The sequence below is a fragment of the Betta splendens genome, chromosome 9, assembly GCF_900634795.4.
Source record: "Betta splendens chromosome 9, fBetSpl5.4, whole genome shotgun sequence".
Taxonomy (NCBI): domain Eukaryota; kingdom Metazoa; phylum Chordata; class Actinopteri; order Anabantiformes; family Osphronemidae; genus Betta; species Betta splendens.
Genome location: NC_040889.2, coordinates 30,968,497 through 30,990,504, shown reverse-complemented (window position 1 = coordinate 30,990,504; position 22,008 = coordinate 30,968,497). Strand labels below are relative to the sequence as shown.

Genomic DNA, 22,008 nt, shown 5'->3' with positions numbered 1-22,008 from the left:
ACTGAGTTGTAAATAATAATATTTAATAATAATAATTATTATTATTATAATAATGAAATATTATAATATAATAATAACAATAATAATAACAATAATTATTATTATTATTGTTGTTGTTATTATATAGATAGACAATAAAACAGATAGACAATAAGACAATAAGGGGGTTCGAGCGCCCGTCCTAACGTAATGACGGTGACGTTTATGCAAATTATAAAAACCTTCTTTGATTCGCGGGAAAAGTGAAAAAATGGCGACGGTGGAAGTTTGAAGTTTAGCGCCACGAAAGAGGAACGGGGGCATAAACGTTAAGGACGTGGAGATACTGACTGTCTTGCTGCGGTTCGCGGTTACGACCGGGAGACGAAGGTTTTAGCGGAGGAGTAGGTAAGGCGACTCTGAGTCTAACCCGCATCAGATGGTTATGTCACATTAGACCCGCTCATGGACCGATTAGCTTAATATCGGTTGTTAACGGCAGTTTAACTTAGTGAAGCTGGTGATACCGGGCTCTCCCGTATTCACTTGTGACCGGAATGGTTGCTCGTATTTACGGCAGTTCTTTAATTTCTAAAGACTGCTTACGTCCATTTGTTTCATCCTGTAAAGACACGACAAAGCATTGACGTGGAAAAAACGAGCTTTCTAACTGTGCGCTTCAGTGAGCTAATAACCCTGCAAATGACCAGATTATTAACCGGTTCTATGATCAAATTACTTCGGGATGGGTGGTAAGCGGCAGTTAGTCTGTGGTTAGTTGGTTAACGGTTTGCCATGGGTCGAGTTGTACGCATGCTCCAACTTATGAGGGTTCGAAAAGAATCAGTTGCAACCTGTCGCATTTACTGTGTGTGTGTGTGTGTGTGTGTGTGTGTGTGTGTGTGTGTGTGTGTGTGTGTGTTTGTGTGTGTGTGTTTGTGTGTGTGTGTGTGTGTGTGTGTGTTAGAAATGTTAGAGGACCTGGTTGAAGCCTTTGGGGGTCTGGAACCCCAGGTGTCCTGTCAGAAGGGGCTTTGCCTAGAAAATGATGAAGAAGCTGAGTTAAATTTGAGTGTTGGGCAGTTTGTACTTTGTCACTGGTCAGATGGACTCTACTACCTGGGCAAGATACAACGGGTAATGCACACACACACACACACACACACACACACACACACACACACACACACACACACACACACACACAAACAGTTTTCACAATCCTTTAATTGTCAAGTTTAAAAAACTTTCAAATTGACAGAGTTCAACAGGCTATCATTTCATAATATCGTAACCAATGCAGGAATGAATAAATAAGATAAATAAGATAATTAAATACTAGTAACAAACTAACACTTTTCTTAAAATCCCTCGCCCCATTTTGGTTCAACATGCTAATTTTAAAATTAATCATGAGGAAAGAAAAATTAAAAAGAAATTAAACACATTAGCAGCATGACAAAAATGTGCCGTATAAAAGACTAAAACATCATCATCATTTTCATCATGTTCTCAACTCACTCTGTGCACCAGTTTCTTCAATCTATAAACCTTTTGGTCAGTGTAACCTTCTTCCTCTGCTTCTCTACTGCCTTCGGACTGATTTCACAAAACATTCTTTGTCAAAAAAATTATCCTCAATTTTCACCCCCCTTTATATTTTTTGCATGTACCAGAAAATGCTTAACCCTGTCTACACTATACACCTTGGTCCTTAGTGACTGAGATCTGCAGTCAGACATTTCAGTGTTTGTGCACAGAGAGATCTCATCCTCACTGATGTCATACTCTGGAGGTAACTGTCGATTGTCCAGTTTACTCCAGTTTACCTTTCATTTCGCTCTACACTCTTTTCAGCTGCAGCACTGTTTACATTTGAGTCCTCATCACACATTTTTTAAATTTTTATTCTGCCTTCCAACAGTTGACATATTAGCAACTTCACTTTCGTTTAAAGTCACCACTTCAGCCTTTTTAGACTGTTGGTTGCCTCTACCGCAGTGTTCCGTCCACTCACTACTCGTTTTCTCCTCCTCCACCTGTTTGTCTGCACCCTCTCCACGTCCTTCTGTCCGTCTGCACCTTCTTCACCGTCCTTCTTCTGAGAGGAGTTGACCAGCATCCTCCTCTCAGCTATAGTAGGGGTCCAAAACAACACTGGCCACCACAGACTCAGAACATCTGCAACATGGTGCTGCTGACGTTAAGGGGCCTGAGCTTCCTCGCAAAGTACATTCTGTTCTTAGACATCTTTGTGCTGTGATTTATGAAGGTGAGCCCCCCCAGGCAGAGCTGCTTTGTCACATTTGAGGACAACTCAAAGTTTTGGGTCCTCTGGAAGGACATCCAACACGGTAAGTGATAGACATGTGGAGAATCATCAGACAGAGGGAAATCTGATAAAACCATTTTGCTGTCATTTTGTAGCTGGGGTGCCAGGGGAGGAGCCGCGCTGCTCTGTGTGCCATGGGGAAAAACCAATCTGTGACGGCCAACTAAACCAAAACAACCAGATCCTCATCTGTGGGAAATGTGGTATTGGTGAGTGGGACAGGAAGATCCTGAGAGTCAGTTTGTACAGTTCAACAACAAGGTAGCGTTATAAACAGCAAACAGTTGTGTGAACTGGTAACTGCTTTCTGTAATTGGCCCCGTGTTTCAACAGTTGCTGGTCTGCCTGAACTTTGCAGCTTATCTGTATGTTTCTCAGGGTTCCATCAGCAGTGTCATGTCCCCCCCGTAGAGGGAAGCGGTGGACTCGGCCCGTGGTTCTGCAGACGCTGTGTCTTTGCTCTAGCTGTCAGGGTAACTGCACCAACACAGAATGCCGTGTCTGTCCTAGCAGTCCTGCGCTCTGAGCATGTTTGTCATGATACAGAGCTCGACACATGAGCTCAGATTACATCAGTAATGAGCTGTGAGTCATATGTGCTCCTCCATAGAGACCTGTGAACTGGAGGTACCTTTACAGTATCTAAACTTAGGACTGTGTCTGTCTGGTTGGACAGACAATTCAGATATTAATCCTGAGACCTCAATAAAAAAACTAGCTTTGAGTGTTCTGCTTCTCATTGTTGCCTTTACAGTCCACAGCTCTAGCACATTTCTCATCCTTGGTACAACACACTAACAATGATGTCTAGCGAGACACACAACTAACAGCACAGCAATGTTAACTACTTATGAGACAAAATATGTATCACCCTTTACTTACTGTGGTGTTTTGTATAGAAACAATGAGTTGTGTTAATAATGTAACAAATTAAATTCTAAAAATGAGGTCGTTACTGTGTGTTATGTACTGGCTAGCAGCAGGTTTTGGTTTGACCACCATTGATTTGACCCCCCCCCACACACACACACACAGAAAGGAGGTGCTCTGAAGAAAGGCCCCATTGCCAAAGCTCTGTCAGCAATGAAACTGGTCTTACCCTATGAGCTGGACTCTTTGGACTGGGACTCTCAGCATCGAACCAACCAGCAGCAGTGTTACTGTTACTGTGGGGGACCTGGAGAGTAAGACATCCACACACTGATGACAGAATCAAGTGAGCAGAGACACTTGATTGACATGTCTTTCTGTTTCTGTTTGTAGGTGGTACCTGAAGATGGTGCAGTGTTTCAGGTGTCAGCAATGGTTCCACGAGGCTTGTACCCAGTGTCTGCTGGAGTCTATGATGTTTGGAGACAGGTGCACAAAAACTCCTCTTGTCTCTTCTGCTTCTCTTTACTCCTCCTTGACTTCTCATTTGATCCTCCACAGGTTCTACCTGTTCCTGTGCTCTGTTTGTAACAAAGGTTCTGAGTATGTGCGACGTCTCAGTCTCAGGTGGGTGGATCTAGTTCACCTGGTCCTCTACAATCTGTCTGTTAGCAGCAAGAAGAAGTACTTTGAGCTGGATGAGATCTTGGCGTTCGTCTCCTCAAATTGGGACCATCTGCAGCTTGGAAAGGTACCAGACTAAAGCTACTTAAACAAACACTAGATTTTAGGAGGTTTGGTTTAACTTTAGCCCTGAATAAATCTAAAAGGAGACAAGAATAAAACAAAACCAAATAAGCTTTTTTGACCAGCTGTGAAATCCTTCCACTGATCTGTTCTATATGCAGTGATTGATAACTGATATCGTGTTTGTCTGATATGTTTTCGTTGTTCAGCTGTCAAACACTCCTCCAGCAGAGAGGGGGCAGCACCTGCTGGATGCGCTCAACAAATACAAGAGCAAGTAAGATAAAAGAAAATTAATTTTCTATTTAATTTTGAAAAGATGTGTGTGTGTGTGTGTGTGTGTGTGTGTGTGTGTATAACTCCCTTCTCACCCCACAAGGGTGGTTGGTCTCATCCGTTTTCCAAGCTCGGGTCCTCTACCAGGGGCCAGGAAGCTTGAGGGTTCTGCGCAGTATCCTTGCTGTTCCTAGGACTGCACTTTTCTGGAATGAGATGTCGGATGTTTTTCCAGGGATCTGTTGTAGCCACTCCTCCAATTTGGGGGTCACTGCCCCCAGTGCTCCGATCACCACAGGCACCACTGTGGCCTTCACCTTCCAAGCCTTCTCCAGTTCTTCTCTGAGCCCTTGGTATTTCTCTAATTTCTCATGTTCCTTTTTCCATGATGTTGCCATCGCTTGGTATTGCCACATCCACCACTACGGCTTTCCTCTGCTCTTTGTCCACCACCACAATGTCTGGTTGGTTCGCCATTACCATTCTGTCTGCATCTGGAAGTCCCACCGGATCTTGGCTCGCTCATTCTCTACCACCTTGGGAGGTGTTTCCCACTTTGATCTTGGGGTTTCCAGTCCATACTTTGCGCAGATGTTCCTGTATACTATGCCAGCCACTTGGTTATGGTGTTCCATGTATGCTTTCCCTGCCAGCATCTTACACCCTGCAGTTATGTGCTGGATTGTCTCAGGCGCCTCTAGGATTTGTTGAGATCGGCCACTTCAGTTAGGTTCCGGTGGTACATCCCGTGTAAGGGCTTGTCCTGCCATGATGGTCCCTCTTCCAGCATCTCATCCTCTGTTCTCCGCTGCCTGAGACATTCACTCAGCACGTCATCTGTCGGGGCCTTATCCTTGATGTACTTATGGATCCTGGATGTTTCATCCTGGATAGTGGCACTCACGCTCACTAGTCCTCGGCCTCCTTCCTTGCGGCTAGCGTACAGTCTCAGGGTGCTGGATTTGGGGTGGAACCCTCCATGCATGGTGAGGAGCTTTCGTGTCTTAACATCTGTGGTCTGTATCTCTTCCTTTGGCCACCTTATTATTCCTGCAGGGTATCTGATCACTGGCAGGGCATAGCTGTTTATTGCCCGGGATTTGTTCTTGCCATTGAGCTGACTTCTTAGGACTTGCCTTACTCGTTGGAGGTATTTGGCTGTTGCCGCATTCCTTGTTGCCTGTTCAAGGTTGCCGTTTGCCTGTGGTATTCCAAGGTACTTGTAATTGTCCTCAATGTCTGCTATTGTTCCTTCTGGGAGTGAGACCCCTTCTGTGTGGATTACCTTGCCTCTCTTTGTCACCATCCTCCCACATTTCTCGAGCCCGATTGACATCCCGATGTCCGAGCTGTAGATCCTGGTGGTGTGGATCAGCGAGTCGATGTCTCGCTCACTCTTGGCGTACAGCTTGATGTCATCCATGTAGAGGAGGTGACTTATGGTGGCCCCGTTCCGGAGTCGGTATCCATAGCCAGTCTTGTTTATTATTTGGCTGAGGGGGTTCAGACCTATGCAGAACAGCAGTGGGGACAGTGCATCTCCTTGGTATATGCCACATTTGATGGATACTTGGGCAAGTGGCTTTTCCATTGGCTTCAAGGGTGGTTCTCCAAACTCATCGAGTTTGCAATGAAGGCCCTTAGAGTTCTGTTGATGTTGTACAGCTCCAAGCATTCTGTGATCCATGTGTGTGGCATTGAGTCATCGGCTTTCTTGTAGTCGATCCAGGCTGTGCACAGGTTGGTGTGTCGCGCTCTGCAGTCTTGGGCGACTGTTCTGTCAACCAGGAGTTGGTGTTTGATTCCTCTGGTATCCTTACCAATGCCCTTCTGTGCTTCGCTCATGTATTGACTCATGTGCCCACTTATCTTAGCTGCGATGATGCCTGACATGAGCTTCCATGTTGTGGAGAGACAGGTTATTGGCCGGTAGTTGGATGGGACTGTACCCTTTGAGGGATCCTTCATTATCAGGATCGTTCGCCCTTCGGTTAGCCATTCAGGGTGAGTCCCATCCCTTAGCAGCTGGTTCATTTGTGCTGCCAGGCGCTCATGGATTGCAGTGAGCTTCTTTAGCCAGTAGGTGTGGATTATGTCAGGGCCAGGTGCTGTCCAGTTTTTCATACCTAAGACTCTCTGTTGGATGTCTGCCACTGTGATAGTCACTGGATTCTGTTCAGGGAGGTTGCTGTGATCTTTCCTCAGATCCACCAGCCACTGTGCATCGTTGTTGTGTGATGCCTCCCTCTCCCATATCCCTTTCCAGTACTGTTCAGTTTCCAGCCTTGGTGGGTCTGCTCTGCTCTTATTACCCTGCCATCGAGAGTACACTTTCGCAGGTTGTAATGCGAACAGCCGGTTGATTCGTCTGGCTTCGTTGTCTCTGGTGTATCTCTTTAGGCGGCTGGCCAAGGCTTGTAGCCTTTGCTTGGCAGTTTCGAGTGGCTGTACCTCTTGGGCAGCGGTCTTTTCATTTCACCTCTCTGGGCCTCTGTCATTTGGCTCAATTCCCTCCGAGCCTGGCGTCCTGGCTCCCCCTTGTCGTAGCATTTGTGTTGTATCCCGTGAATCTCAAGTTGTGACAGCAGTTGCCGTTTGTGGATGTTGGAACACTGAGCTACTAGTTGCTTCGCCGTCAGCCTTGAATGTGGGTTTCTCCGTTCCCATTCACCGCACATTCTTTGCATGTAACCCCTCTGACTAGGGTTACTTGAGTAATAGCATTCCAACAGAGCCTTGTTCTCGCATCTCAGCCATTTCTTTCTTGTTTCAGTAGCCCACTTCTCGCCAAGGTGCTCTGGTTCCCTAACACCTGACGCAGACCTTGTTGGACCGGGCGACGTGTGAGCCGGTATCTCATGTGGTTCATTGTCTCTCATGATATGAGGTCGGCGGTAGCTTGAAGGGTCTACTAATGGCTTGAAAGGGCTGGGCTGAAGGACAGCACAGAGGCACTCATCCTCTGTGGGAGCAGGCCCTGAGCACCAGAGCCATAGAGGCCCAGATCTACCACACCAGACAAGACCCAAGGTGTAGACTGTGCAAAGAGGCCCCAGAGACGGTCCAGCACATAACTGCAGGGTGTAAGATGCTGGCAGGCAAAGCATACATGGAACGCCATAACCAAGTGGCTGGCATAGTATACAGGAACATCTGCGCGGAGTATGGACTGGAAACCCCAAGGTCAAAGTGGGAAACACCTCCCAAGGTGGTAGAGAACGAGCGAGCCAAGATCCTGTGGGACTTCCAGATCCAGACTGACAGAATGGTAATGGCGAACCAACCAGACATTGTGGTGGTGGATAAAGAGCAGAGGAAAGCCGTAGTGGTGGATGTGGCAATACCAAGCGATGGCAACATCAGGAAAAAGGAACATGAGAAACTAGAGAAATACCAAGGGCTCAGAGAAGAACTGGAGAAGGCTTGGAAGGTGAAGGCCACAGTGGTGCCTGTGGTGATCGGAGCACTAGGGGCTGTGACCCCCAAACTGGAGGAGTGGCTACGACAGATCCCTGGAAAAACATCCGAAATCTCAGTCCAGAAAAGTGCAATCCTAGGAACAGCAAGGATACTGCGCAGAACCCTCAAGCTCCCTGGCCTCTGGTAGAGGACCCGAGCTTGGAAAGTGGATGAGACCACCCGCGGAGGGTGAGAATAGAGTGTGTGTGTGTGTGTGTGTGTGTGTGTGTGTGTGTGTGTGTGTGTGTGTGTGTGTGTGTGTGTGTGTGTGTGTGTGTGTGTGTGTGTGTGTGTGTGTGTGTATATATATATATATATAATTAAAGATAAAATTTAAATATAAAAATTTTAAATTTTAAAATTAAATATAAAATTTATTTTCTTCTGCCGCTCAGGTTTCTGTGTGGGAAGGAAATAAAGAAGAGAAAGTGTATCTTTCGCCTGAGGACCAGAGTGCCCCCTAACCCCCCCTCCAAGCTTTTCCCAGAGCGTGCTCAGAATGTAAGGTGGCAGCACAGTAAGAAGGGCATGGCTAGAATCAGGTAGGTGAGACTGTTTTACAGGAGCGGGGTGTGGTTGCCTGGAATTAACATGTCTGCCTGCATCCAGTGCTGCAGTAGAGAGAAAAAAGAGAAAATCCAAGTGGCTTCTAGAAGACGCCATTCCCAATGTAAGGCTCCTCTTCCGCTCAAGTGAACAAACCAACACAGACAATCAAACATTAACTGCTGCTTTCCTCTGTTGGCAGAATGAGCTGACTGGCAGCTGGACGTCCAATCATCACATGGCCAACATCTTTGACTTCACCCTGGACGAGCTGAAGAGGTTAGTCCCACATCAGCTGGTAGTATATAAACCAGTCCCCAATAATACGAAGCACCTCCCCTCACCCGTCTGGGCTTTGTCAGCAGTTCCAGTAGAACCATTTGTGTTGACCAGGACTCCACTGATGCATCCACGTCTGGATCTGCTACCACCAGCACCTCCTACCACTTCAGGTAAGCTCGGGTTACTGGACTGATGTTCTACCTAAAGCTCTGACGTTTTTCACAAAGTAACTGTCAATTAGTCTTTAAATTGTCATAATTACCAGGCAAAAAAGCAGAAATATTGCTATTAAAGCTAATTATTTGGCTTGGTGCTTTTATTTTGAAAGCATTTAAAGGAAGTATGTGCCTAACTAGATTTCCATAGGAAAATGCACAGTGAATGCTGCCATGCTGAATTTATTCCTGGGGGAATTGCTGGAAGTAGCTGAAACACTTAAAAGAGACTGATCATACTTTTCATTCTAAAGAATATTGGACTTAAATGCCTCAGTAAGGTCTAAATTTTCATTCCATAAAACCCTTCAGATCTTCCACACTTTCCCTGTCAATATGTGGTTTTCACTCCCCATCAGCAAATACTCTGGGCGTGTCGCAAGTTAAGCTGCTCGCCGCACCCCTACCACCACCTTGTTGTTGTTTTTTTTATATTGGCTTAATGGATACCAGCCACCGCACGGTTAGGATACAATAGGCGGCAGTAGTGCGACATTTAGAATGCAATCCAACGCAATCCTCCACAGAAGCAGAAGGCCCACAGGACTGCACGACAATAGCCAGCTGGTTCGGTAGCGTAGTACAACCATACATCTACGATCCTGAATCTGACCCTGAAGCTGAAGAGGAGGCTGTTGAAGTCACCACATTTCGGCTGATGCAAGATGTGTCTCATTGGTAATGTCGCATTTACTTTAATTTATTTGATTTATGTAATTTGCAAAGCGACTAGCGTTTGCTAATGCTAAATGGCCTGTGCAGCTTGAATATTCACAACACGACTTACCTGGAAAACTCTTGTTAATAGAAAACACTACTTTAGCTTACATTACACAAATGAATAGGTTTGAGAGCATAGCTGAAATAATATAAATACATTTGACACTGTTTTTGTCTTACTTCTGCTGCTGCTCTGACAATTTTATTTAAAAAATGTGCATTAATATTCAGAGCAATCACTGCATGACCTACCTGGGAACAAAAAGCATTGGTTCAAATTATATATTGACCTGACATATTTTTACTTCTTTTAATTATGTTTTTGGATTATTCTTGATAAATCTGACAGTAATATGTCTCTGTATCTTAGGTTGTTACAGGTATCTAGTCTACAGAGGCTAATGAGCTGGTGCTGGGGATTCCTGGGGTGAAGAATCTGAGTTGCCATCTCTTCATGCGTGGGTTGTAGATCAAGGCAGAGTTTCGTGATGGATAAAACACTAAAACACTCACTATATGATGGATGTAGACCACCTGTGGAATAACTCCTTTACCATTTGTGTAGAAATGTGTTTTTTGTGTGTGCAATACTCATTAAGAATTTGTTTTTTTAAATTTATATTTACACATTTATGGATGGTTCACCTTTATAGCTTACCATATTAGAAAGAGAAAAACATGTAATTTCAATACTATGATTTCCTAAATAAAAGTGTTTTCCCCTCAGAAAAACAGAGTTCAGTGAAATACGTAATAGTTAAAGACAACTTTATTGTCAACCAAAAAATGCACCACTACTCCAAAGCTAGAACAAACTGTTATGTTCATACTCCAATGCAATGTATAGGTTACTGAGTTAATTAAAAAGTCTGGGGGTTTGAGGACAGAAGCTTTTGCAGGGCCTTGCATATTAAATGCTTGATGGAAGTGGGTAAACAGTCCATGTCCTGGGTAGGGGGTACACTTGGTTATGTTGCAGATTTGTTTCTGCAGCAGGACAGGTATAGTTGTAGACAGATGACCAGGGAGATGTGGTGATCCTTGTTCTCATCACTATTTGGAAGACTGAGCCGAAGCAGTCCTCTACCAGATGGAAGCTGTGGCTCTCCTCACCATTACCTCATCAAAACAAAAGGTACTGCAATCAGAATTGTAGATTAGTGATGTAGGTCAAAATCTTCTCTAATGTATCAATACACAATACCAGACAAAAATTAAATTAAACCAAACAGACCTGTCTGTGCTAAACCAACAGATAAACAGTTGTTACAATTCAAATATAAAATCTAAACAGTATATACCAATTAAAATTAAAATCTTCTATTGCCTATCTTACTGTTGGTACATACAAACGTACGTACCTTCACTCCTGAGCTGGGCAGCCCATGTTTGTGTACCAACAGTCTGCAGTGATTTCTCTGTTTGACAACTTCCTTGCATGTGGGTAACTGGAATGTGTCCCCCCCCCCCCCCCCCCCCCCCCCCTATAGAAAAGACTATGTTAAATTTACTGTAAATGGTATTGGTCCTACAAATATAATGGCTATGGTACACAAGCTATAGGTAACTGACCAGATAAGCAGCAGTTATTGTAGAGATGTGACTAATAAGCAACTAAGCTTGCAACACAACATAGTTACCATTCCAACTAATCATGTTAGAATTTGATAGCACAATGACATAACCCCAAATCACAAGTTGATTTAGGCTGTTACACAGGACGGGGTAATAACGAACATAACCATGTTCATCTGCAGTTTCTTATTGTAGTGATCACCAGCTGTAGCTCTAAAGTGCAAAGGCCTAACGGCATGCTAACGGCTAACGCTACACACAAATAGGAGCAGCAGCACGTCAACAGGACAAAAGCTCGATCCAACGCTCCCTGCCTGTCGCCGCTCGAAGGCCCATAGCTATTAGCTGCTCCCCACACAGGTGTGTGATTGCGCCAACTCAGAGTAGAAAAGGGAAAGGGACAAAGGCTTGGTTGACTCGCTGTAGCTTTTAGCAAAGCTAGCGATTAGATTGTCTCACATGTGGGTTACTACATTTTAAACAGACCAACTAATATATTTAAACACGAGTATCAAGCACAAACTTACTACAGCAAGCTAGATACACCTCTCCCTGCCTGTAGCCGCTCAAAGGCCAATAACAATTAGCTGTTCCCCCCAGGTGTATGCGATTACAGAAAAAGGCCAAAAGCTAGACCCACTGTTCCCTGCCTGTAGCCGCTCGAAGGCTGAAAGCTATCACCTGTTCCCCCGAGGTGTAGGTGATTGCAGAAAAAGGCTAAAAGCTACAGTAATACAGAGTTAGAAAAAGCAGGCATTCGTGTTTCAATGGTAGAATTCTCGCTTGCCATGCGAGAGACCTGGGTTCGATTCCCAGCCAGTGCAAGCCAATAGTGTATAGCCTACAGTACTGGTAAAAAAGCTTGCGATTTATTTATCAGAAGACAAGATGGTAACCTAAAGCAGCAGCGGCCTAAAACTGCCAGTGTCACATGGTCATTTCAATTTGTTCTTGTGAGTTCAACCTCATACGGGCCATTTTTTAGATTTCATTGAATACCTTGTTAACCACCACTGACCACATATAACTATAATGATGAATAGGTGCTGCTTCAAGAACATGTTGGTTCAGATTGTTGCCATTGTTTTAAATGTAATATAGAGTTATTAATCGCAGGCATTGGTGTTTCAATGGTAGAAATCTCGTTTCCCATGCGAGAGACCTGGGTTCGGTTCCCAGCCAGTGCAAACAGGCAGTTTTTAGCCTACTTATTGGTAAGCACAATCAGAACAAATTCTTCAGTGGAAATATTTGGCCAAATTGCTTCCGCCCTGTGGATCTCATTTATATTTGTTAATTTTGCCTCATTTAGTCTCACCATTAGTCGGTATGTGAGGTTTTACACATTTAGTACCAATTTGCTGCAGATGGAAAAAACATGCTCTCATGTGTTCAAGCATGTCTCTCAGGTTTTAAGGCATATCTGTTCATAGGTTAAACCCTATACTGGCCAATGTGTTGTCCTCCAGGTAGGAGTTGTGAGAGATTTTAGTCTTGCATGTGCTTTTGTCCAGCTGGGCAGTTTGAATGCGGCACAAGTAAGCTTTCGATGTCTCGTTGGCGCAGTAGGCAGCGCGTCAGTCTCATAATCTGAAGGTCGTGAGTTCAAGCCTCACGCCAGGCAAGTTTTTTATTGCATATAGTACGTTTTTAACCAGCACCAGCACAGACACACTGGAAACTTTTTAAAGATCTTAACAACACATACAACTTTAAGGATAAGTAGTTGCTACTTAAATAACATGTTGAATCAAAGAAATGCTCTCAGGTGTTCAAGCATGTCTGACAGGTTTTCAGGCATGTCTGTTTATAGGAAAATCCCTATACTGGCCAATGTGTTGTCCTCCAGCAAGGAGTTGTGTCAGATCTTAGGCTTGCATAACCCTTTGTCTACCTGTGGAGTTTGCATATGACACGATGTAGCTTTCTATGTCTCGTTGGCGCAGTATGTTTTTAACGATTAGTAGGTGCTACTTCAAGAGCATGTTGGGTCAGATTGTTGCCACGGTTTTAGATGTACAGATGGAGCGGTTCATTTTCGCTGATTTCAGTCGACTGTCAGTCACCTTTCTGACGCTGATCACACACTTATCACACCCTCATCAGCCGACTGTCAGCAGCCCCCCTCCTTGGTCTGTCTGGGGAAGGTGTTAAAAATGTTAATGAGGCCACCCCCATTTTAGCACCAAAGACGCAATTCCAGGGTAAAACCAAAAGGTGGAGCTTTAGTATCTGACCCGTAGAGTTAGAGTCAAACAGCAAGTATAGGCACAGTTCTGAGAACAGGACATAGATCTGATAATGTCAGTTCTACACTGTTTGCTAGGGCATACAGACAAACAGACAGACAGACAATAGTCTGTCTAAACAGTCAACTAAAAAGTTGAGAAAACTTGAAAAGTTGACTTCATTTCAGAATTGAATGTTGTACTAACTTTTTTTTAATCATAGATAAGCATCGGCAGCTCACGCTGCCACAGCTGCCAAACTACCTTCTGGAGGTTTATCAGTTACTGGCTGTATTAGGTTGAGTTGGACTTCACAAATGAAATTAATAAATTCTCATTCTATATATTATTCTTATTCACTTGAATGTAGTGTGTGTCAGTCTGCCTGCTTCAGGAGCTGTTTTAAATTAAAAAAAGAACATTTCAATGTTCTAATCAAGCTTAGATGAACATAACAATAGAGAGCCTCTTTTCAGACAGAACGACCAATCCACAGCACCAGTTAGACTGGTTTCACACCACCCCCTTCTCCCCAAAGCACCAGAGTCCTGCAGTGCTGTTACCTGATGTAACCAGATACATTTGTGAACTACTTCATCCATCCATCACTTATAAGAGCCTAGTGGTTAAAGCACACAACTTCTCACCCACAGTTTTTAATTAAACTGTTTTTGTTAGTTGGTGGTTTAAAATAAGAAACTTTTATATCCTAAAGCCATAGACTTAACACTTTCTTTTTAACAAGTTTTATTTACAGATTTTATAAACGTCCAGTTCATTTGACCATTTTCTAAACCAAGTTGTCTGAAAGTTGGGTCACTACATTCTTTTAGAGCAGAAATGTTTCTCAAGGAGCTTCTACATTATATGTCCTTCATGGGGGACATGGTCTTCACACCTTCTCACAGTCCTTTGTTCAACTGATGAGCCAGTTCTTTACAGGTGTGAAGTGAAGCCTATTGTAAATAGAGGATAGTGCCTAACTTTACTCAGACTGAAGGTTCCTGCACTTTTGGTAATGTTTCAGCTTTCAGAACAGTACTGGAAGGGTATATGGGAAAGGGAGGCATCACACAACAGTGATGCACAGTGGCTGGTGGATCTGAGGGAAGACCACAGCAACCTCCCTGAACAGAATCCAGTGACTATCACAGTGGCAGACATCCAACATAGAGTCTCAGGTATGAAAAACTGGACAGCACCTGGCCCTGACATGATCCACGCCTACTGGCTAAAGAAGCTCACTGCAATCCATGAGCGCCTGGCAGCACAAATGAACCAGCTGCTAAGGGATGGGACTCACCCTGAATGGCTAACCGAAGGGCGAACGATCCTGATAATGAAGGATCCCTCAAAGGGCACAGTCCCATCCAACTACCGGCCAATAACCTGTCTCTCCACAACATGGAAGCTCATGTCAGGCATCATCGCAGCTAAGATAAGTGGGCACATGAGTCAATATAAAAACACCAACTCCTGGTAGACAGAACAGTCGCCCAAGACTGCAGAATGCGACACACCAACCTGTGCACAGCCTGGATCGACTACAAGAAAGCCTATGACTCAATGCCACACACATGGATCACTGAATGCTTGGAGCTGTACAACATCAACAGAACTCTAAGGGCCTCCATTGCAAACTCGATGAGGTTGTGGAGAACCACCCTTGAAGCCAATGGGAAGCCACTTGCCCAAGTATCCATCAAATGTGGCATATACCAAGGAGATGCACTGTCCCCACTGCTGTTCTGCATAGGTCTGAACCCCCTCAGCCAAATAATAAACAAGACTGGCTATGGATACCGACTCCGGAACGGGGCCACCATAAGTCACCTCCTCTACATGGATGACATCAAGCTGTACGCCAAGAGTGAGCGAGACATCGACTCGCTGATCCACACCACCAGGATCTACAGCTCGGACATCGGGATGTCATTCGGGCTCGAGAAATGTGGGAGGATGGTGACAAAGAGAGGCAAGGTAACCCACACAGAAGGGGTCTCACTCCCAGAAGGAACAATAGCAGACATTGAGGACAATTACAAGTACCTTGGAATACCACAGGCAAACGGCAACCTTGAACAGGCAACAAGGAATGCGGCAACAGCCAAATACCTCCAACGAGTAAGGCAAGTCCTAAGAAGCCAGCTCAATGGCAAGAACAAATCCCGGGCAATAAACAGCTACGCTCTGCCAGTGATCAGATACCCTGCAGGAATAATAAGGTGGCCAAAGGAAGAGATACAGACCACAGATGTTAAGACACGAAAGCTCCTCACCATGCATGGAGGGTTCCACCCCAACTCCAGCACCCTGAGACTGTACGCTAGCCGCAAGGAAGGAGGCCGAGGACTAGTGAGCGTGAGAGCCACTATCCAGGATGAAACATCCAAGATCCATAAGTACATCAAGGATAAGGCCCCGACAGATGACGTGCTGAGTGAATGTCTCAGGCAGTGGAGAACAGAGGATGAGATGCTGGAAGAGGGACCATCATGGGAGGACAAGCCCTTGCACGGGATGTACCACCGGAACATAACTGAAGTGGCTGATCTCAACAAATCCTACCAATGGCTTGAAAGGGCTGGGCTGAAGGACAGCACAGAGGCACTCATCCTGGCTGCACAGGAGCAGGCCCTGAGCACCAGAGCCATAGAGGCCCAGATCTACCACACCAGACAAGACACCTGCAGGGTGTAAGATGCTGGCAGGCAAAGCATACATGGAACGCCATAACCAAGTGGCTGGCATAGTATACAGGAACATCTGCGCGGAGTATGGACTGGAAACCCCAAGGTCAAAGTGGGAAACACCTCCCAAGGTGGTAGAGAACGAGCGAGCCAAGATCCTGTGGGACTTCCAGATCCAGACTGACAGAATGGTAATGGCGAACCAACCAGACATTGTGGTGGTGGATAAAGAGCAGAGGAAAGCCGTAGTGGTGGATGTGGCAATACCAAGCGATGGCAACATCAGGAAAAAGGAACATGAGAAACTAGAGAAATACCAAGGGCTCAGAGAAGAACTGGAGAAGGCTTGGAAGGTGAAGGCCACAGTGGTGCCTGTGGTGATCGGAGCACTGGGGGCAGTGACCCCCAAACTGGAGGAGTGGCTACGACAGATCCCTGGAAAAACATCCAAAATCTCAGTCCAGAAAAGTGCAGTCCTAGGAACAGCAAGGATACTGCGCAGAACCCTCAAGCTCCCTGGCCTCTGGTAGAGGACCCAAGCTTGGAAAGTGGATGAGACCACCCGCGGAGAGTGAGAATAGAGTGTATATATATATATATATATATATATATATATATATATATATATATATATATATATATATATATATATATATATATATATATATTAGGTATCATTAGGTATCATTCCACCAAGCCCCCCTACACCAGTCATGACCCCCCACTGTGATGTACTTAATGCGTGGCTGCCTTGTTAACGCCCCCTAAACCTTTTTTAAGAAATGACCTGCAATTGCACATTCATGCACCAGGTGGAGCAGTGATGTGTAATGCAGGCCCATAGGCAGATTGGAAGTGCATGAGGTTTGTGTACTATATATTATATTATATATATATATATATATATATATATAGTATATATTATATATATATATATATATATATATATATATATATATATATATATATATATATATATATATATATATATATATATATATATATATATATATATATAGTACACAAACCTCATGCACTTCCAATCTGCCTATGGGCCTGCATTACACATCACTGCTCCACCTGGTGCATGAATGTGCAATTGCAGGTCATTTCTTAAAAAAGGTTTAGGGGGCGTTAACAAGGCAGCCACGCATTAAGTACATCACAGTGGGGGGTCATGACTGGTGTAGGGGGGCTTGGTGGAATGATACCTAAGTCATGCTAATGTCATGACAAGATCAGTGTGAAAGTCCTGCAGCAACGAGGCAACGAAAATTTGCCGCTCCATCTGTAGACCCACCGTTCTCTGCTTGTAGTTGATAGCCATTAGCTTTTTTCTACACAGGTGTGAAGGTTGAAGGGGACAAAAGCTCGGTCGACTGGCTGTAGCCGTTAGCATAGCTAACTATTAGCTTGCCTCACACATGGGTTACTACATTTTAAACAGACAAGCTATTTTAAAACATTATAGGTACCAAGCATGTACTTACTTCAGTGAGTGGATGACGGACTGTAGGAATAGATCCTTTTTTTCCAACAGGAGCCGTGAAACAAATCCAGCATTGTATGGACCCTCGTTTGAAATGCACATACATATAAATGCTGAGGCAGTGTTTCGGGCACCGGTCCGTTTAAAATAAAAGTGACCCACAAAGTCCTCACTTGTTGATCCTTTGGTTAAGTAATAAACTTTGGTGTTGATTAAAACACCCAAGAACCGAACTATTTCTATGGGAGGACTGGGGCGCTGCAATGCTCGTTCACGGTGAGTGGGGGTGGCGGAAGTCCAGTTTTGGTTCGGTATCATTGTGGGGGTGGTGGTTCAGGATTTGCAGGGAGGACTTCCTGCACTTGTGACCACACGATTGTAACGGTTTTAGGATGAGTTGAGTAGGACGAGGTCTGTCTCTATTGGATAAAGTTAAAGTAAATTTCCTCCTTAAAAAAAGGAGGAAATGCACTTCTACCGTGCTCAGTGTGTGTAAATGTGACCCATAGAGTCATAGGATGAATAACTTAAAGTTATGGAAACATTTAAAACACCTGAAAGTAGCTGCAGAGGTAAAAGTTGGAGCTTTGGAGGAAACGTGTGCAGGTAGTTGCTAAACAGTAAAAGCTAGCTAGTCATAATGAACCAGTTGAAAGCAGAAATACTGCTATTTTTAGCTAAGGATTTGAACCAGTGCTTTTATTTTGAAAGTATATGAAAGAAGACTGTGGTAACTGTAAATCTTTATAACAGACGCATTAACTACTCACAATACACCAATTGAAAGCAGAAATATTGCTATACTTAACTAAAGGTTTAGATTGCGGGTCTTATTTTTTATAGGATATGGATGAAATGTGCAGGTAATATTGCTAATCTATGAAATAGTAGTCATATTTAAACAGTCAAATCCAAAATTTGAAACTTTTACTTTGAAAGTAATTGGAAAAGGTTTGTGGACATTTGCTAAACTGTAAAACAGTCTTATTAATTAGCAGTCATTATCCATTCAGAAGCAAAAAAATGACTAAAAAAGCTCATAAATAAAATTGGTGCTTTTATTTTAAAAGGATGGATGAAGCGTGTGTAAGAAATTATTAAATTGTAAAATAGTCTCATTTACTACTCAATAATAAACCAATTGAAAGCAGAAATATTGTAGATCTGGATTGGTGCTTTTATGTTGAAATGATTATAAGGAAGCCCATGAAGGTAATTGTAAAATTGTCTTATTACTAGTCACAATAAACTGGTTGAAAGCAGAAATATTGTTATTTTTAGCTAAATAGTTGAATTGGTGCTTTTATTTTGTAAGGATTTGGAGGATGGGTGTGTGCTTAAAAACTAAACTAAAATATTCAATTCAATTTTATTTATATAGCGCCAAATCACAACAAAGTTATCTCAAGGCACTTTACAAAGTAAGGTTCAAGACCTCACTCAACTAAACCCAACAAATCCCACATACAGCAAGCCTTTAATTTGACAGCAACAGTGGAGAGAAAAAACTCCCTCTCTAACGAGGAAGAAACCTCCAGCAGAACCAGGCTGGATGTGGGCGGGCATCTGCCTCGACCGGTTGGGGTCGCATTAAAGTCATGCTCTTTTGTCACTCAGCCACACCAGCTGCTTAAGTTACTGCTCGGAGTAACAGCATACATGCGAATGGAAAAGCTGAAAATTTCTAATCTTGTAAAATGTCTGAACATTGGCAATACATTAAGCATATATGTCTATTTATCTGGGAAATACATATATTTAGATTATAGAGATTATAGCAGAGTTTGACCCGTCAATCAAACTGTTACTGAGCTCAGTCTCTGATCGACTGCAGCTGCGCCGTTGTAATGGAGACAGCTCTCCAGGAAACTCCACAGATCAGCTCAGGGAGCTGTAGTGAAGCTGATTTCCATCATGATTCCACTTACAACAAAACCATAAGGGTTATCACAAAAATAACTTCACTTTATAAATCCCAAGGCTTCAGCGAGCAAGTGGTGTGAATTTAATGTCTGTGGAGTAATAATTGTGGCCACAGTCACGATTTAAAAATTCTAATCCGACTTAATTTTTCCACAGAAGTCTTACGGGTAAATGAATTAGAGTGAATGGGAGGATTTCTGGAACTCTTTGTGCTTTGAGGCAGGTACAGACTAAAGTATAGGTGTGAGGGCTTAACCAGGCACATTATTAGAAAGAAGACAAGTATGACTAGGACTACAGTAAGTGAACAAAATATGTTTATAGAGTAAAAACTGTGGCTCTGTGGTGGTCTTAAAAAAACGTGTCCTCACACTCTGGCTGTGACATGACTCAACCTAGCTCACGCAATACACACTAATGGAAAAGCTGAGAATTCAGCAAAAACACCTTGTATTTAAACTGCTGTAACCCAAAGTGTTAAAGATATTGAAAACTGAACAAGAGATTGATAGTTGAATAGTTGAAGAGTATTTTGTGGTTCAAGTTGTGTCTGTAGCTTAAAGTATTTGGAAGTAGTTAAAGCTGAAAGAAGACAAAGCTAAAGAGGATTTGAAAAGTTGTTTCCATTTATTTCAATGGGAAAAAATGAGTGAATAAAAGCTTAATAACTTGAAAAATATGAAAAGTTATAGCCTGCGTCGTCTTAAAATGCTGCATGTTTTGATTTTTGAATGGTTTCTGTAGCCTAAAGTATGCGGGACTAGTTAGATGCAGACGAAAGAACTATATTAAAGCTTAGAAAAACAATACAGTGCTGGAAGCATATTTAAGTCAAGATTTCTGACCTGTGTTCTCAGGAGGAGAGTGGGCAGCAGGAAGAGGAAGTTACCAGCCAGCATCTATAACCACTGGACCAGTCGCAGTCAGGTAGGGGAGGAGGTGGGACGTGAGGAGCTCTCTGGAATCCTGCAGACCCACGATGCCTCGAGCCACCTGCCATCAGACTCCTCCCACTTCCTATCAGACTCCTCCCACCTGCACTCCTCTATCTCCTCGTATTTTGGAGTAGCGGGAAGACTGAAAAATGGGGAACGATATCAGGTGTTGGCTCGCCGCATCACTCCTCAGGGTACAGTCCAGTACTTGCTGGAGTGGGAGGGGACCACGCCTTATTAGAATAGTTACATACTGGAAAGGTTTGGGTAATTTTTCTCTGCTCCCAAACACCTGTTGTTCATGTCATTCTGATGCATAACAATTACTTTTATATTTGGGAAACCATGACCAAAGCTGTTCTGTTAAACCAATATTTAGTGGAACTCCAGCCAAAGACGCCACCATAGTATGACATTCTGTGTCCATATTGAGAGCAGATGGACTTTCTCTCTGTCAAACCAAACATTTCTTCTGAGTTGACCCCCCCCCCCCCCCCCCAAGCTGTCAAACAGCTCTCCTGCCCATCTACCTGTGCGTTAATTCATGTAAGCACTTGATTTAAAGAGCCGGCCAGAGGTCAGAGAAGCAGCGGTTCCACTGGCTGTGTGGCCCTGACCTTTAGGGAGAACTAATGTGAAGTTGTGATGAGTCTAACACCAGTATATGGGTTTTACGGTTCTACTTGGGTTCAGTCCTTTAATGGTCATACATACTGACTTTGGATAAAGGGATTGGATGACACACTGAGCCTGAGTCTACGTCACAACCACTTTTTTAGCTGTTATGAGTTATTGGATGTGGACATGTGATTCTGTAGCAGCGCTGGGCTTACTGTGGGGTTTGTGCTGGCCAGAGGACAAACAGCTGTGTCTCTCATAGCTCAAATGATAATCCACATTTATTAATTCAAATATTTGATTAAGTGTAAAATAATTATTCAGCTGTAGTGGAAAAAAATAATTGTCGTAATGGTGGCTAGTAACTAAGTATATTTCCGTACTACTGTGGTGCTGCACATTCTACTTTACTACAATTTTTAAATCTAAAACCTAACTCTCCCATGAGTCAGTTTACTGTTGGATATGAAATGAAGTATTAAAGCACCAGTATCTTTTATAAAAGCTTATTGTGAAATATAAGTAACACATATATCCAAGTACACGTATATCCAAACTGTACTTCAGTGCAGTAGTTGTGTAAATGCACAGTTACCGTCTACCACTTTAAACTTCAGCACGACTCAGAGACGAGGATGATTATGTTCTTCGGACTAAGGCAGCAGATCCAACATTTGTCCAACCCGCTGCTCATTCTTGTAGCACTGAGCCCATCTGTTTTTGCACTATTAGTATCTATGCAAACATAACTGAACTGAGAACCAATCGGCCACAAAACCACATTTATGTCTTTTACACAATAGGTTAGCCTGATGCTAGCAGTGTTAATAAAACCAACGGTCTGTATGACATTAAACTGTCACTTGAAACTTTGCATTGGTGTTTTCAATATGTGAATGACTTACCAATCTGCTACCAGCCTCTCTGGAGAAATAAAAAACTGAACCACTGTTTGATCTTTTTTCGTGTGTGTGTGTGTGCGTGTGTGTGCGCGTGCGTGCGCCCGTGCGTGTAAATGACCTTCATTCATATTCATAAAGTACAGCTTGTTGTCAGCCCTGAGGACATGTTGCCTGCCATGTTCTCCTTCAGTGTAGGGTTCGGATGTGATTCTGGCAGTGGGG

At 43.6% G+C, this 22,008-nt stretch overlaps 1 protein-coding gene and 3 non-coding genes across 8 annotated transcripts; all 4 read left to right on the top strand.

The window, feature by feature from the left end:
* Positions 1-187: 187 nt before the first annotated feature.
* phf19 (PHD finger protein 19) lies at positions 188-21,834 on the top strand. Of its 5 annotated transcripts, none has more exons than XR_008695619.1 (15): positions 188-387; positions 947-1,116; positions 2,252-2,333; positions 2,407-2,520; positions 2,690-2,784; positions 3,347-3,495; positions 3,575-3,670; positions 3,743-3,932; positions 4,138-4,205; positions 8,059-8,205; positions 8,273-8,333; positions 8,412-8,488; positions 8,575-8,661; positions 9,234-9,384; positions 9,797-10,174. XR_008695619.1 is itself a non-coding variant. In XM_029162462.3 (14 exons), exons 2-14 carry the CDS (start codon positions 949-951, stop codon positions 20,505-20,507), a joined length of 1,653 nt encoding a protein of 550 aa, XP_029018295.1. In that variant the 5' UTR covers positions 189-387; positions 947-948; the 3' UTR covers positions 20,508-21,834. The 5 variants fall into 5 exon arrangements, 3 of the variants coding, with proteins under 3 accessions (XP_029018295.1, XP_055367676.1, XP_029018294.1); XR_008695618.1 differs by having other exon boundaries at positions 189-387; positions 8,572-8,661; XM_029162462.3 differs by lacking the exons at positions 9,234-9,384; positions 9,797-10,174 and adding an exon at positions 20,189-21,834 and having other exon boundaries at positions 189-387.
* Positions 11,755-11,825, top strand: trnag-gcc (transfer RNA glycine (anticodon GCC)). Its single transcript has one exon. It is a non-coding gene; the product is annotated as a tRNA-Gly (tRNA).
* On the top strand, positions 12,118-12,188 carry trnag-ccc (transfer RNA glycine (anticodon CCC)). The gene has a single exon. It is a non-coding gene; the product is annotated as a tRNA-Gly (tRNA).
* Positions 12,553-12,625, top strand: trnam-cau (transfer RNA methionine (anticodon CAU)). Its single transcript has one exon. It is a non-coding gene; the product is annotated as a tRNA-Met (tRNA).
* Positions 21,835-22,008: the final 174 nt, after the last annotated feature.